At 39.4% G+C, this 17377-nt stretch overlaps 2 protein-coding genes across 3 annotated transcripts; one reads left to right on the forward strand and one right to left on the reverse strand.

The window, feature by feature from the left end:
* The first annotated feature begins 346 nt into the window (after positions 1-346).
* Positions 347-4949, forward strand: ltb4r (leukotriene B4 receptor). The gene is made up of 4 exons (XM_035674971.1): positions 347-488; positions 1578-2128; positions 2333-2609; positions 3355-4949. Exons 2-4 carry the CDS (start codon positions 1635-1637, stop codon positions 3730-3732), a joined length of 1149 nt encoding a protein of 382 aa, XP_035530864.1. The 5' UTR covers positions 347-488; positions 1578-1634; the 3' UTR covers positions 3733-4949.
* Positions 4950-4953: 4 nt separating this feature from the next.
* Positions 4954-16853, reverse strand: LOC118337840 (kelch-like protein 33). Of its 2 annotated transcripts, XM_035674957.1 has the most exons (8): positions 16798-16853; positions 15983-16258; positions 15497-15657; positions 13870-14312; positions 12389-12631; positions 11969-12219; positions 10884-11054; positions 4956-10609 (listed from the first exon to the last, which is right to left on the reverse strand). In XM_035674957.1, the coding sequence occupies exons 2-8, from the start codon at positions 16072-16074 to the stop codon at positions 10090-10092; spliced, it is 1881 nt and encodes a 626-aa protein (XP_035530850.1). In that variant the 5' UTR covers positions 16075-16258; positions 16798-16853; the 3' UTR covers positions 4956-10089. The 2 variants fall into 2 exon arrangements, with proteins under 2 accessions (XP_035530849.1, XP_035530850.1); XM_035674956.1 differs by having other exon boundaries at positions 4954-10609; positions 15497-16258.
* Between the last annotated feature and the right edge of the window lie 524 nt (positions 16854-17377).

Raw genomic sequence — 17377 nt, forward strand, 5'->3', positions numbered from 1 at the left:
CCCCCCCCCCCCCCCTGCTTATTCACCTTCATGATGGTCTACTGCTCTTTTTAAATGATACCAGTTTCACAATATTTTGCGGCTCTCTAATACAATCTCTCTCTCTCTCTCTCTCTCTCTCTCTCTCTCTCTCTCTCGTTGCTATGAGCCTATGATTATTCATTTGTCAGAATATTTCATAGAATGATTCAGCACCAGCTTAAGTGTCACATTCATAATAATGCACTAGCAGAATACAACTTGTAGGAGGAACAATGGCCTCATCGCAAACCTAGTGAGCTCAAGCTGGTTTCCTGTGGCTTCCCCTCACATGACCTCTTACTCAATAGATATATTTTTTGTTTGTCTCTTCACACAAAATCTTCAAAGCAAAGAGGGAACGGCAGGAGTTAGCATCACATCAGGCAAGGTGTAAAATTGATGGGAATTGCTAAACGTCTGGTGTGAATTTACCACTGAGCCTTTCATAAAGGGATTGACACTTGAAGGTCAGTATGTACGTTTTATATAACTCGACTTATTAAAATATTCTAAGAGCAAAGGTTTTAACAGTTTCTCTCTGGAGATCATAGTGTTAGACCCAGACATTTACATTTCTTGTAACATGCAATTTATATATAGGAGGAGGAACTTAAGTCTCAGCAGTTAGGTTTCCTGATTTTTTATCAAATAAATGGGGCAAAATTAAAAGTAAAAAAACATTAAATATTTATTTAATATTTGAAAAAGGCACCTCATGACCATTTGTGAGTTATATTTTTTCTGGGCAAGACAATGACTGCAGCTTTCTGTGGAACGTGTGTGTTTGGAGTCAGAAGTTTGATACATTTACAGTGATCCTGTCTTTTCTATTCCTTAGTCATTATGTGGTATAAAACACAACTTTTACCTTATTGATCAAATTATTGACCAGATTGGATTTATTTGGACAATTTTACACAAAATGCAGGAATTTAAACAATCAATATTTTGTATAATGTACAGAATAATAGCTTACACTGAAAGATTTTACATGCAAACTATTGTTCTGTAATTTTCCATTTGTTTGCTGCATGCAAATCTTACGCAATGATTATTTCACATGCTTGTCACATGGTAAGAAACATATGAAGTGGCACCGCATCTATAGACTTTTTATTACAGCAGCCATTTTGACATGAAATAGTAGGGTAAACACAGGTGTTACCAGTGATACGAATTTCAAAGTTCTATTCCATTCAGGTCAAACAGAGTCAGGGTGCTGTTACTGCACATGTTGACTTACTGGAAAGGTTCTGCTACACTAAATGGAACGGAAACCTAATGAGTATCATAGACCTGGGCTGACATTGCTATTTTATGTAAAAATGGCTGTTGCGAACCACCTCCACAGAGGCAGCCCCCGACCTTTGACATCTTTTATGCATGTATGTTGATTATAGGAAACTCTGTTGTTCATCCAATATATAGTTTATAGATACAATAAAACTGATAAAAAAAAAACTCTTGTGCAATAGTTCTCAGAATTGACACAGCTGAGACAGCTCACAGGCCGTAATACATAATATCCTGTTTCCTTCCTGCCTGTCTTTTGAAAGGTTGTGTCAGTTTCACAGTTGTGAGAGGCAAACTCAGATTCTTCAGAGGTCTTTCCGATGGCATCCAATATCACCGCCACCACTTCCCAGCACTCCCCCTCTGCTGCTTCAAATCCCATCAGCGCCTCAGCCCAGGCCGGCATCGCCATCTTGACCCTGGCGTTTGTGCTCGGCTTTCCCGGGAACCTTTTTGTGGTTTGGTCGGTTCTCTGCCGGGTGAAAAAGCGCTCAGTGACCTGTTTGTTGGTGCTGAACCTGTCTATGGCGGACGCTTTTGTGTTGCTCAGCACTCCCTTCTTCCTGCGCTACCTGGCTGGAGGCCAAGGCTGGGAGTTTGGCTCGGCGGCATGCAAGCTGGTGCATTACCTGTCAAATGTGAACATGTACGTGTCGATTTACCTCATCTGCCTGATGAGCATGGATCGCTGGCTGGCTGTAACAAGGCCTTTTCTGTCTCAGAGAATGAGAACCAAGCGCTCCCTGTTGGTTCTCCTGCTGGTGGTCTGGGTGTTAGCGTTCATTCTGTCACTGCCGATGCCTTTCTACCGCAGGTGAGACTAAAATTTGCTTTGTACCTTTTAACCTTTTAATCTCTTTTGTTAAATTTGTAGTTGAGTTTTTAGTGGCTGCCACATGATATGTGATGTGTGTGTCTGCCAAAACCTGCAAAATTGTTGGTTGTCTTTATTATCTGTTGACGGAGCAACTTTAGATTATACTTTATTATATATTCTTCCCCTCTTCTTCTCTGACAGCAATCTGACGAAGACATTTCCAAACAATATCACTCTGAGATTTTGTGTGCCATACCACTGGGACAGCAATGGTCACAAGGTCTTCCAGTACCTGTTTGAGACCATCATGGGCTGCCTGCTGCCTTTCTCCCTCATCAACACCTGCTACTCCTCTGTCATCTGCCGCCTGCAAAACGTCAAGTTCCAGCGCAGAGGACAAGGCAGCCGCCTCATCCTGCTGATCATCTGTGCCTTTACAATATTCTGGCTGCCCTATCACATCGTCAACATCATAGAGGTGATTTTTTATTTAGCTTTGTGTAGATAGGATCAGGGTGTGTCCAAATTATGCTTCCATAACAGAATGTTTCGGAGCAAACAAATTATTGTGATGAATAAACAGAGCAATAACCTTCAACTATCAGTCATCATCATCAGTCAAACTGCAGACATTTTACTAAAATGTAAAAAAATTTGTATTTTCTATCATTTTGAAAATGCTTATCTTGGCAATAAGTACAAATATTTGCAATCACATGGATGAATGCATCTTTTTTTTAACTAAAATAGGTGGAAAGATGTATTTGGATATATTTGGAACACGACAGTCCTTGACAGGAAGGATTCAACTACACATCTTCACAATTTTTAAGATTAGACATAGTACAGGAAATGTGTAATATTATAGATCTTATGATTATAGATCTTGTTTAAAACAGCCAAAATCACAACATACAACACCTAAATCCCCTTCCTCTGTGAACTCCAGTTGTTACATAAAAGCTGTGGGTTATGCCACTTACGTTGAGCAATGTCACTATCATTACCCATTATCGTTACTAGAATGTAAAAGCTTCTCAGGTAGCAGTTTTTATCTTGATCTTTTATCTTGAAAGGTGGAAAGATGTGTTTGGGTATATTTGCACTAATACAATCCTTGACAGGAAGGATACAATCACACATCTTCACAATTAAGATTAGACATACTTATGTGTAATTTATCATATATCCTTCCTCTAACCCCTTCCTTCTCTCTCCTCCAGGTGGTCGGTGTGTTGCAGGGCAGTGACTCGGTGATCAAAGCTGCCAAAACAGCCCGTCCAAATGTCACGGCCTTTGCTTACTTCAGCAGCGCTGTCAACCCCATCCTCTACGTGTTCGCCGGCAGCTCCCACATCCGCCAGGCTGGCTTCAGTTTCATGGGCAAGCTCTTTGAGGGCACCAACTCGGAGAGCAGGACCACGTCTACCTTCGCCCGCAGCGGCCGTAGCAGCTCTTCACCAGATGAGAGCTCCGTCCTGCACGCAATGTCAGTCAAACTGGGGAGGCCTTTCAAAGGCAAGAACAAGGAGAGCAACAGTGTGGCGGGAACGGACGGACCTGAACTCAAGACTCTGGCCAGTATTGAGCAGTTAGAGTAGCTGACTGCTAAGCTATGCTATATTTCATTCCAGCCATTCTCCTTGGACTACTTTCCTTAATTTAAATTATTAGACACAGACTATGTTGACTTATATATGTATATACACATATATTTGCTATTTGCTTCATTTGTTGTCTATGCAGTTATAAAAACATCTGTCAACAGAAGCTCCAGCTCATTGCTAGTTGAAGAATAAACTCCTGGGAATGTCATGGCAAGTAGATGGACTCTTTGAAAGCTCTTTGGAGTATATATCTATTTAACTGTGTATACAACCTGGTCTCACTCCCAAGTCATCAAAAACTGCAGTTCGTCAGTGGCCCCAAAATAAAGTGTTGTGGTATAAAAAGCGAGGGCCATTGACCAAGTGGCAATATTTGACGATTTGGGAGTGAGAATATGTTTGTGTATATTAAAAAGGAAAAGGACTGCATATTTATGGAAAGCTAGCGGCATGGCTCTAAATGAAAATGTTGGTCTCTTGGTCGGTGGGTTGGTCCAACACTTTGGTCCAGATGTGAAAATCCGGAAATATCTCAACAACTACTGGATGGATTGCCAGGAAAGTTGAAAATCCCGGTCCCCAGAGGATGAATCCTAATGGTCGTGCCACCAGTGGGTCACAGTATTTGAAATATCTCAACATTTATTTGATGGATTGACTCAAAATTTTATACAGACCATCATGGTACCCAGATGACAAATGACTTTGATGATCCCCTGACATCTAGAGCCACCATGAAGTTGGCATGTGGTTTTGAATGAAATGCCTCAACAACCTTTGGACGGATTGTTCCCATGAGCCTCAGTTAATAAAGAAATGTTTACATGTAAACACGTTAAGCTAAGATTGTGAACATGGTAAATGTTATAGATTGTGAGTTTGTTTCCATGCTAGCATTAGCATTTTGTTCACTGTGTGTGTTCACTAAACCTCACAGGGTCACTAGCATAGCTGTCTTGTTCAGAGAAGAAAGGACTGTTCGCATGTAAAACCATCACCCAAAACATTCTTACTTGTGTTTTTTCTAATCAAAGCATTGTTGTTCCAGAAATGTAGCATTTTTTACCATCTGTTTGTATAAATTATCACATATATTTCAAATGTGTAGGAATGGTTATATTTTTTTCATTGAATAGTAATGTGTATGGTCATTTGTAGTCAAAGACAAAAGACACAATTTGTTAACTTAATAAAGCTTTTTTAATATTGAATTTCTGCTGGTCTGCATTATTATTGAGAGCTCCAGACAACTGCATGAAGTATTGTCCTTTACCGACGTATGATGTTGCATTGCTATTACATAAATGTTCAGTTTGAATAGAACATTTTGTAAGCAACATTTCATCAAAGTATCCTTCCTTTCACGTTATTTACCATATTCGTCATCCACTGTTTCACAAGACCTGACTGAAACGGCCAAGTTACAACATTTCATGTGGTTTATCTACTTCCAGATTCAGAGCTTGCCTCAAATTTGCTGAATATCACTTAGCGCTAGCCAAAAGGAAACATTGTCACACGAAAGATGAGTCAGATAAATTACATGGATTTCAAAAAATCTTGACTAAGAACATCCTGGATACACAACTATATGATGACCAGTTTAAACTGCACCTAGCAACCAAGAGGCCCGGTCCCATTTATGAATGTTAAAAACCTCCATCTAAAGAGGCCAAGACCCACTATTCACAGACTTCTATATCTTGTGGTGTCTCTGATGCTTTCAGTCAGTCAGAGAGGTCATAGCAGTCAATAAAACATTACTAAACATGAACAACTGCACAAAACTGTCTGCTGAGGACGGCAAGTAAGTTCAGAATACAGGAAGTTCACATTCACATTCAGAAATGTCTACATTTAGTTTTACAAAACAATGCTTTGTTTACATCATTTGCAAAATATTGTTTGTCAGATGAAGCCATAGAGAATAGTCTATAAAAATGAATAGAAAGCATGCTTTGAAAGACCCTGTTTTAATGTCATGCAAGCTTCCTGTTTTTTAAAAGGGAATGGATCCTAGTTTTCAAAGGCCTAAATGAAGTCACTTTACACCATGTTGTAAATGGCCTGAAATACTATTTGTATAAGGTCTGGGTTCTCCTGACTGAACCTTAGTTGAGGACCAATAAGATGATTTCAAAGCAGCTCTGCCTCTGATCATTTGTAATGACACTGCGCAGAATTTTCTCATTTTCTTGAATGTCAGTTTTGGACTAGTAGGCCCATGAGGGAAGAAGCAGTATGCTACAGTGTTTGTTATTCGTTTGTCTAATTTCCTTAATCTACACTATTATCTACAACACTATTCAGAACACCATCATGTTTAAAAAACCGTTTTCGCTCACATAAAAGATGAATAACCAAAATAACCTTAGAAACTAATGTTTGCTGATTTGGAGTGATTCCCCTAAACCCTAAAAGAACTTAAAGGTCAAAAAGTACCTTTTTGATCACTGACTTCAGAGTGTTGTCCTTTTGAGGACATTAGTTTTTAATAAAATAAGTAATGCAAGAAAATAAAAAGTCAAAGGACAGCAAGAAGAGAACATCTTCAATGACAATGGCAAATGATCAAAAAGTATATAAAAGACTGAATAACTGTAGTTGTTCATTTTATTATCTTCCTACCCTCTCCTATGCAACACACACTCAGTCTTAGCCAACGTCAACCTCTATCACTGATGACAGGAAGCTGTTGTTCTGTAGTGTGTGAAAAAAGCAGATAAATAGGACAACATTACTGCAGAAGATTTGATGTTGTGGGTTGTGTGACCTCATTTAGCATATTTTTTGTTTGATTGAAGTGGTTGACTGACATTTTGGAGAATTAAAAATGTATGTGTGGAACATCTTGAACTTGAAGAGGTGATGTTCAGTTGATTTAATTTGACTTTGGTTTCTGCTTTGGTGCACACAATATTCCCATGTTTTTATTTTTTAATGAAACTTTTATTTCGTAAAAAATTGTCAAAATGTCTTTGTGTTTTCCTTTGTTCTGCTGATGTTAAAATTTAGATAGCTTGACTTAATTTACCATTCGACCCACTTGACTATACTCGCCTTTCTTCCCTCAATTTGTTTCAGTCCTTGGCAGGTACAACTATGATGACATAATCATCAAGGGTTATTTCCTAAAAGTTAAGAATGTCCTTCAGACCCACAAAAGCTGCTGACGAGTGCTCCCAATGACGTGTAAACTGACCTTGATGTATGCCGTCAGTGGATTTTCCCTTTCAGGGCTGTCTGACAGAAAGCAGAAGTTATTCTTTTTAATTAACTGATAGGAAATTGGGAGAGATAAAAGTGGGGAAATATACGCAACAACTGTACCTTGTTGGACATCCACATGACGACTGTGTGGTTATGTCCTGATTTTACCCTAACCATGGTTTTTCCCTGAATCTAAACCTAATCTAAGTAATTTTGTGCCTTAATTTAATTAACCATAACCATAGAGTGTGTCATACTACTACTACTACTAGAACTACAACTACTACTACTACTACTAATAATAATAATAATATTAAACTATATTTATATAGCACTTTTTTAAACAAGGTTACAAAGAGCCTTACTGAAAAATAGCAGATAAAAACCTAATCACACATTTAGCAAATGTCGTGGTTCCTAGCTGATTCTCTCTCCAGCCAAGCACATCTAAAGAACACTTACCTGTGCCCTATAACCTAGGTATCAGATGAGTTTCTATATTATACATTTGCAGTTAAACGTTATGTTAGCGCCTGCTTAAAGGTCCAGTGTGTGGGATTTAGTGGCATCTGGCAGTGTAGTTGCTGATTGAAATGCCTCATCCTCTCAGTCTAAGTATGTCTGAGAATCTATGGCGGCTGTGAAAATTGCGGAAAACGCAAAAGGCCTTATCTAAAGCCAGTATTTGGTTTGTCCATTCTGGGCTACTATAGAAACAGCTCAACATGGCAACTTTCATGGAAGAGGACTCCCTCTGTAGCTAAAAATGGCTCATGCTAAGGTAACAAAAACATTCTTACTTTCAGGTGATTATACACTAATGAAAACATACCTATGCATATTATATTAAATTTCTGCCATTAGATAATCCTAACTGGGCCTTAAGTAGACTGACTTTTATCCTTCTATGTATTTAGACACAGGCTGGATAACACAACCGAGCGCATGCTTCTATTAGCATCTAAATAATTAAATAATTAAAATCAAAATGTTAAATTCAGTATCAGGTAGTAAAAAAACCTGATACTGATATAATACTGATACTGAACCTGATAAACTGGGAACATTCAGTCCCGCATTTAGCAGTTTAGCATCGAATTAGCAATGTTAAGATCAAAAGGCACACACAAAGCCTGACTCATCTACATCAAATATGAAACACACAATACGATACACACAATCTATTGCTTAGCAAGCCATTGCTATTTTCTGGTGCCTATATCATATGTGTCAAAAAAGCATAGCTGTCAGTTTGGAACCCACTGGCATATAACACAGGATGTTTTTGACAAGAAATGCATAAGACAACCGTTAACTTAAATGCTGAGGTTGTGGTCATGACCTGCAGCCGCTGAAGCAACCGTCACTTTCAGCTAGAGGTGTTAACAGAGTTATTTTTCTTATTTCTATCTTCCTTTCCTTGTTTGATCATTGTCTTTTTTGTGTATCAGAGCCTGAATCAAATGCCTAAATTTCTATTTCTTGAGGAACACAGATTAACAGATTAACCGCCTAATCGGCAGTTTCCTTTAGCTTTAGCTCGTTGTTTAGCTGTCCAGCCCACAACTTTACTGTTAAACTCTTGCCGTTCTCTTTGTTTTCAGCCACAGTAGGCAGCTGTTCAATGAAAAAGCTCCTAAAACCCACACTACTTGCTCACCACCAAACAACACTCACTAGCTGTTGAGTATAGTAGAGAATTTACAACCTGATAATTTAGCCACTAGAAATTTTTCTCAGGACTTGCTAGAAACCAAAAACAGAGCTAGAAGCTTACATTTGCCAAGTGGGCAGAAACAAGACTCCAAATGAATGATAATGTTGCTCCATAACTGCTACATGTTTGCCCACAAGTTGGCTATACGAAATTAAAAGGTGATTATACTGTATGTCAGTGTTGTGTTCACAACAAAGTGGCCAAAAAACAATTCATGCAGCTTTAAAAACATACCAAAACTTTAAGAAAGAAGCACACATAGTGAACATATCAGTGTGAATATTACACATTTAAATCTGTTAATATCTGCTCTGCACACAGTTCTTGATTAACCTACACCACGAGTCCTGTTTCCTGTCACATGTATATATCCCGAGGACAGCATCTGAGTAATAGAAGTTATCACAGTAAGACAACAGAATGGACAATATTGAATTGTGTTTTCTCTATATGGGTTCTGTCTTGACTCCTGAAACCTGCTCAAACCTGGTCATGTCGCAGACTGTTCTAAAGTGGTCTCATTGAGGCAGGCCCAGTCCTGGTTGTCCTTTAGCAGCTACATGTTTTACTCACATTAAATCAATTGGTGCCAAATTTTAGTACATGCGAGTGCATCTGGGTGATAGAGTAGCATAGACAAAAAGAGAGAGTGTAAGACCAACATTACATTGCCCGCTACTGCTTATTTAAGTCACAGTGAGTTATTAAAGTATTTCTGAATCTGAATCTGAATCTGAATCTGAGTCAGGTTATGCAGACTGTGTACTGCAGCAGTGAGAAGTTGAATCCTCCATGCCGATGAAACTGAGGCATCACTAGTTGGATCAGTTGTTCTTGGATATAACTGGGCTGGTTGAGGTTACCTACGTATTTTCGCCAACCCTCACACTGTGCACTGTAGACAGGCGGTGACTGACAGGTTTGGAAGGGGACAGGGATGGAAGGGTTTTATTTTGTGTGTTCCAAATAAATGACAAAATGTTATAATGTTGAGGGGAGAGAGTAAAGTACCGATGTACCAAAAAAAGGTATAGTATCCAACCATAGAGTTCCTGGTAACGCTTTATTTGAAGGGGTGTGCATTAGACTAACATGCCACCATCGTAACCATGAAGCCGTCTTTCTGAATTATTTATTTAATGACTGTTGTCATTTGGTCAATATTTGGTCAATATTTGGTCAACAATTGGTCAACAATTGGTCAATTATGTCACTTAACTTGACATTGTTTAAGATGTCTTTGGTATGACAACTAGACATTAAGCGAGACAGCATACCCTGTCAATGTCTTTTTTTATGACAACTTGCCATCACATTAAATTGTCACATGTGGTTGGTTTTGACATTGTCATGATCATGACAGGTGTCATGTCAGACCCCTTCAGACAAAGTGTTACCTAGTTTCGTCAGCAGAATTACATTTCTCACATTCTGCCAGGAATGGGTAAGGAACACGCTGCCAGATCTGTGTATGGGTGTGGCATATCCCCCAGGTTTTCCCAGCACCCCTCCATGGGGTCATATCGATGCACCCGATTGGTATTGCCTTCTGTGCTTGCTGAAGACCCTCCCAACACATATAACTGTCCATCAAGCACAGTTGCCCCTGGTGACAGATGAGGTTGAGGCAGGGCGGGGATGGAGGACCAGGAGTTATTTGTGGGGTCGTACATCTCGCAGAGGAGTTGGTCTCCAAAGCCCATCCAGAGTGGCTGCAGCCCCCCAGCTACCACTAACCCCCTCCCCAAAGCTAACATGGCATGGCCCGCACGTCCCGCTCCCACAGTCATGGGCGCTCTGGTGGAACAGCCACGGGAAGGATGGTAGTGCCACATAGAAGGAAGGCAGCGCTGATGGGGGTCACAGCCTCCAGAGATGTAAATCTGCCCATCCAGAACAGCCGCAGCATGGCCGCAGACAGCTGTGTCCAGAGGGTGAGCCCGCCTGCAGGGAAGGAGACCAAAGGTTACACGCAGAACAAAGGTATCTACTGCTAACTGTTTACTTGTACAAAATGGCTTTTTGACACATTGTTTTAAACTTATTCTCCTTGAGATGCCAAGTTATTTTTAATGACATTTGTAATTTATGGTAAAATAATTGTTATATTCCTAAACTTTAGATCTGGCCTCAAAGTTAAAATAAAGTAATTTGTGTATTAATGCGAAAACACAGCATGGACAGACATATTTTCTGTGCAGCCCGACAGTATACTGACCTCCAGGTGTTGTCCTCAGGAGTGTAGTACTCCACAGCATCCAGGTATTGGCTGTCGTCACGGTTACCACCCAGAACGAAGACTTTACCGTCCAGAGACACAGCAGAAAAGTAATCTCTTTGAGTCATCATGTCAGGTAGTCGTTGCCATTTGCACTGAGACAGGTCAAACCTACAGGGAGGGGCAGAGCAGATAGTAGGACACCAAATAGAAAATAAAACTTTATTCCAAGAAAAATGTAATGTAATTGCAGTTTTTCCAGACAATTTAACAGTAACTTTTACTAGAGAGGAATCATCATTAAACCGACAGTGACTGATGACTTTGTCAGAGATTAGTGCTCAACAGTTTCCATAAATGTTTTGAAACTGTGATCTGAACTTTCAAAATGTCAAGCAGGATGTTGCATAAGGAAGGCTAGTTTTGGCATAGCGGGCATGTCAGGCGCTATTGCAAAATCAGAGACCATGTCTTTAAAATACAAATAAAGTTCTAGTTTACTGGACTGACAATTTGGAGAATTTGACATCTTTCCTTTACCCATATGATAAAACCTGAACCGCATGTATCAAAACAACAGTAGCTTTGCAGGAGGATGTTGCATCACATGTGTTATAGACTCCAGTCCTGCAGCTGTATGGGTGAGTCAACCCTCCTCCCTCCCCCAGGCCAGGCAAAGAACAGAACAGTCAACATCATACTTGCAGGGCCGGCCTCCCATGCTGCAAGCATTTTTTATAGAAGGTACACCAAATCCCCTGCAGTGTCCTAATCTTTTCACGGTGCAACAGTATCTTGGCAGATACGGAATATAATATTCATAGATATGTTTTCTTTAGTGTTTAAACACCAGAAAATAAGAATCATATGTGTATTTGTTACCTTAGAATCAGCTGATTTTATCTACCGAAGTCTTCTGTTATATTGAACTGAAATTGATTTGCGGTTTTGACTGTTGCTCAAAGTATTTCACTCATGCTTCCTAACAACTTATCAGCTGCTGAAAGGTGCACTAAGGTGATATCTCCGGTTAAAGGGTTTCCTTCACACACACACACGCACACACACAAACACACACAACCTACCTCAAGGCAGTCTTGAGGATATCTAGCACTCCGTAGTACTTGCGTCCTCCCAGGACATACAGTTTGTTGTTGAGGAGACAGACGCAGTGTCTGAACCGGGCCGGTTTAGGGAGCTTGGCGAATGGCCTCCAATCTATGCTTCTGATTAGACCAGGTCCGCGATGGAACTGCTGAGCAAACCACAAGGTCTGGCTTGGAACCCTCCTCATGAACTCATCATCGATAGCGTCCCCACAGACCAGAACCAGCACCTAAAACCAAGAATAAGTATTGAGAAATATATTTGAATATATAGAAAAAACACTGGAAGAAGTAGAGAATGTTAAAAAGATTTATCCTTTTCAGTTACCTAAGTCTCCACATCGATATACAATAATATGATTTTATAAAAACAATGTTAAAAGTAATTATTGTGCGTACGTGGTTTGGGGTGCGAGATCGGCATTCAGGCCCCCTGTAATCCCCCTCCAGGAGGCTTCGGAGTACCTCCAGAGATCCTCTGGCCCTGGTACTCCTGCGAAGGAGGCGGCAGTTTAGGGCCTCGTTGAGCTCAGAGATGCTGAGGAGTGGGAAACGAACATGGTGGAGCAGGCCTGGCAGAACTGGTAGTCTCTCTTTAGGGTTGTCCTCCACCCAGCTCACCACTGCCCTGAACACCACTATCTGAGAATGAGGAGAGGAAATGTATGCAACTTAAGAGGTTTAAAAAAATTGCATCAAGGATCCAATAACCACAATTACAGTATAATAGTTACGTCTGATTAAAATCCTGGCTCTCAAATTTTCTTGCAGGGTTTTTCAGGGACCAGATAAATGTGTTTTAACAATATGCAGATTTTTTTTAATAATTAACTTTAAATTCAAAGCCAGTACTTTTTATTTTTTCTCATTTACAATGTTATGAAATGGAAGGAGATCCTCTAATTTGATTACTGGAATCAACAATTGTTCTCTGTGTAATTCTTGTATATACCACCAGATAGAGCCAAAGTAAAATATTTTCAAATCATAAGCACAATGGCCAGCAGGAATAACTTTACACAATCACATTAAAGATCTGCTATAAATGGCTGCTTTTCTGCTTTTTTTACATAAAAAATAAACCATTCAAACAATAGTAAACTACTCTTAAGAAATCTTGGCAAATAATAATAAGTCAATTCAGGTCAACAGACAAAAAACTGAAACAAAAAGAAAGAAAGTATTGCCTCTTACTTCATTTCTAAGTGCATATGTTGTGTGACTGTGGCAGAAAATAAAATACATCACATTCAAAATGTTCACAAAAAGTATCTGGTTCTGTAGAAAATTTTTCCCCAGAACTGATAAAATATTATATCATATTACTCTTCAAAGGGGTGATAAATCTGATGGGAGAAGAAAGAAGAAAAAACAAAACAATTATGTGATACACAAATCTATATTATATTTTTCTTTTGGACTTTTCTTTTTTTTGCTATTTTGTAAAATATTAGATACCTTTATCTATCGATTACTTAAATGAGAACAGAGTTGTTGGCAGAACAAGCAGTTTGTAGAAAGATCGCTTTTGTATAAATAATAACAAACTCACAGACATCTTAAACAATGACAACAGGCCCCAACTGCTTTTTTTGTCAAGGGTCACAAAAAGGTTGGGAACCATTAATTTTATCTTAAACAGTACAATCTGTAAGCTTATTATACGTGTTTTAATGTTAATATAGAATCTGTAGCAGTATCAGTAACTACAGCTACAGCAATATTTGCATCTGAAATGTAGTCGAGTAGAAGTATAAAACAGCATATAATGGAAGTACTCAAGTACCTACATTTTTTTTTAAAGTTCAGTACTGGAGTACTTTGAGTACCACTGGACTCTGGGCTGGATTAAAGATAGACAGAAATAAAAGGAACATTACCTCACTCTCTACACACAATGAGTCCTTATCAAGCAACTTGTCCAGGAGGTAACAGGGGACATCCTTGAACTTCTCTCCTGCAGAGATGCACTGGAAGTGGGCTTGGATGTACTGCTCTGCACCCAGGCCCAGCTGGACCAGCCCATAGGTCTCAGCCAGGACTAGCACATCCAGACAGGTGCTTTCATCCATTCTTGCCAACAGGAAGTCAATGCACAGTGAGAGTGCCCCCAGCAGCTGGAACTGAAACAGTGCATCTGCGAGCTCCCATATCTGGCCCCATCCCAGACTGAGCTGGCCCGTGTAGATGAAGCCTAGTATGGATTCAATGACCCAGGCTTCCACACCTCGCAGGCACACAATGTCCTCAGTGCACTCCCGTAACCCTCCACAGAACAATGCCCGGAAATAGTCGCCACCTGCAGCTAACACCACACGGTGTGCTGAGAGGTAAGGGAAGGACACAGACAGATAGGGGATACAAAGTGAACAAACTGGTAAATGATGAGAAAAAGATAAACAAAGAGGGATACACAGGTAGGGCTTTTTTTTTTTTTTTTACCAAAACTACAGTGTCTAAAAAAATGTCTAAAAGGTCTAAAAATGTATGATGTCTTATGAGTCTTTCTGTAGGACCAGACAAAGGCACAAACTGTGACTTCACCCAGTGACAGCCCTCTTACTCAACAGCATATCTCATACTGCAGATATTCATTTTCCATTTCAGACAGAATCTCTTACATTTCTTTTATGATGAACTGTTTCATTTTTTTTCAATTTTTTTTGCAGTTACAATGTTGGGTCAGCATGTGTCATGGAGAAGTAATAGTAACAACAGGAGTGACTCACTATTTATGACTGGAAAAACTCAATTTGTTTTGCTTTCTATCACTGACACTACTTTCTCCTCCTACCTGCATAACAAACAGCTGATAGCAACAAGTTTATGAACTATTCTGGGAAGGAGATGAATAAAAAAAGATTTATATTAATATATTAAACAGAATAAAATACAAAACTGGCTGAGAGTGGTAGTCATGTTTTGGTATAATGTTGCACTCCTGTTGTCAGACTCTAAATGGACATATTAATAATATTTATTAAACATAAATAATAAATAATATTTTTTAATAATTAATAAATAAAAGATGTTCTATTATTATTCCAAACATTAAAACATTAGTCAAAAACCTGGGCCTACATTACCCAACTTGACTGCCAACAGTTAAGTAAGAGATTCAGGTGTGTTAATGGCTAGAACTGTTCAGACTTTTGTGGAGCCCTATTTTTTGGGGTTAAGAGGTTAAATGCACAAATATACTATTAATAAATTTAAATTCATACAAAAAATATTTAACTTGCAAACAAAATGAGGACCCACAGAAATGTTGCTCCACAGCACTACAAGTGGTCAAAGAATCCTAAGGGGTACTTTATGTTTTTTTTTGCAAAATGACCCTCTGCAATGCTTTGCTGGAATTTTTTCAAGCAGTGTTAATGTCTTAACAGCCTTACGCTTTGAGCATACTGCATCATCCTTTGTCATTTTAGTCATTTGAACAAACCGACAAATTCTGTTGTTTTTCTGGTGAGGACCGTCAAGAGGACATCTTTGGTTGCCTCTCACCTGAGTATCTCTCTCCACTCTCTGCTTGTATTGTGACGTCACAGCCGACACCTCTCTCCCACAATTCATTGATGATCGTCAAGCTCTTCTCTCTCTCTGTGGCTGCAGAGGTTTCTACCATTGATGTGCACCTTTGCCTCAGTCTCTCCATCTCAAGACACCTGCAAGCATTCAGCACATCCTCCATTACACCCTCTCTACTCAAGTCCACGACTACATCTCCACAGTACGCAAAGTCCAGAACAACTCTCAGACCAACTGGGGTCAAATGATTGGCAATTTCCTCCACCCCAAGCCCAGACTTTTGTTTTGACAAAAAAAAATCATCGGGGGTTTGACTGGCTGCTGCCAGCACAAGTCTGTGAGCTTGGAAGGAGTTGCATTGGGGAGGAAAAATGCAGTCCAAGAGTAGTTCTTCCTCCTGAAGGCTACGTAAGTGGGTGAAGAGAGTGTTTGAGTGTGAGGGAAGGATGTAAGTGAATAGACCTGAATCCACGGGGTGAGATGATTGGAGATGGTGAAGAGGGTGACAGGCCATAGACTCTGCCATGTGCTTTAATTCTGTATTTGTAGCACATTTTTGGTTTTGCAGGTGCATTCTTGGTGCTCCTTTTCGCCCAGCTTCATCCATATCTGTTTTACTTGGTCTTCCTTCTCTAACTCCACCTCTTCTTATTCCTCCATCTTATTGTATCTCTTCATAATTTGTTGATGTGTCACCAGATCCACTTGCTTGTTACGATGCAGATAACCAGTCATTTCCTGTCAGAGTGCATTGTACAACAACAAGGACAAAATGGGAGAGGCAAGATAAGGAAAGAGCATGGACAAAAAGGAGGAACAGTGTGAAAGCTGCATTCCTGGAAATGTCACATACATAGTCATTGTACTTATTTACTTGAACATTGGGACATCAGACACGCATTGATTGCCCTCATGACCCCTGAGGTGTCTTTTACGCCTTCTAAATGTAACCTCACCTACAAAATGATTTGTAAACAATGTCATTATGGCGGACGCTCCCAAGTTCACTTGAGGTTACAAGCATGTCAGTCACTCTCTTTGGAAAATGTACGAGTTGAATGTCATAATACACAAACATCACACTGTTGCGCAATCCTGATGATCTAAAGTGTCTTATACTGCACAGAGGTTAATACATGAATCTGAGTTATTTCCAATTTGGAAAATAGAAATATTTGAAAAGCACTCAGTATTTCTACAATTTCCTTATTTGCAAGTGAAGTCTTTACAAATGGTTAATATCTCATTTTAGAGCAAGACTCTGCGTAGACACCTACCTTAGTGATTCCTCTACCAGTGTGGGTGTAATAAGTGACTTTGACCAGGGCACAATGGCATTGTGAGCATGTAGGGTGCAGGAGGCAATAGAGAAGGTTTAATAATAGCTGGGTACTGGAACTATGAATAATACACTGCAAAAAGTTTCCACATTCAAAGAAGTCACTCAGTATAAAGTTTAAAAAGCCCATTTTCAAACTTATTTTTCAAGTCTACCCAATTATTTTAAAAGGAGAGGGGGTTGACTTTGACCTTGTCTTTTTTTATTGCAAGTTTTAAAACAGAAGATACTACATTTTGTTGAAACTGGAGTAGTCAGCTAGATTTCAACATATTTTTATTTTAAGAAACCTACCTAAGTATATTACAGATACGGGAATACCTAACTGACCCCCTGATACTCCCCTTTTTGTGGGCAATTTTAAATTGATAAAATCTTATTGAAAGGTTTTTTTTTGCAGTGTGTAAGTGTCAACATCAACAACAACACTACTACTGGTCTTTCTCAATAGTACAATATTCTGTTTGCTTATATGTTACATATTTTAAAGTATAAAAACTGTGTGTGAGTTTACCTGT

The sequence above is a fragment of the Morone saxatilis genome, unplaced genomic scaffold, assembly GCF_004916995.1.
Source record: "Morone saxatilis isolate NCDOM2014 unplaced genomic scaffold, NCSU_SB_2.0 Contig4, whole genome shotgun sequence".
NCBI lineage: Eukaryota > Metazoa > Chordata > Actinopteri > Moronidae > Morone > Morone saxatilis.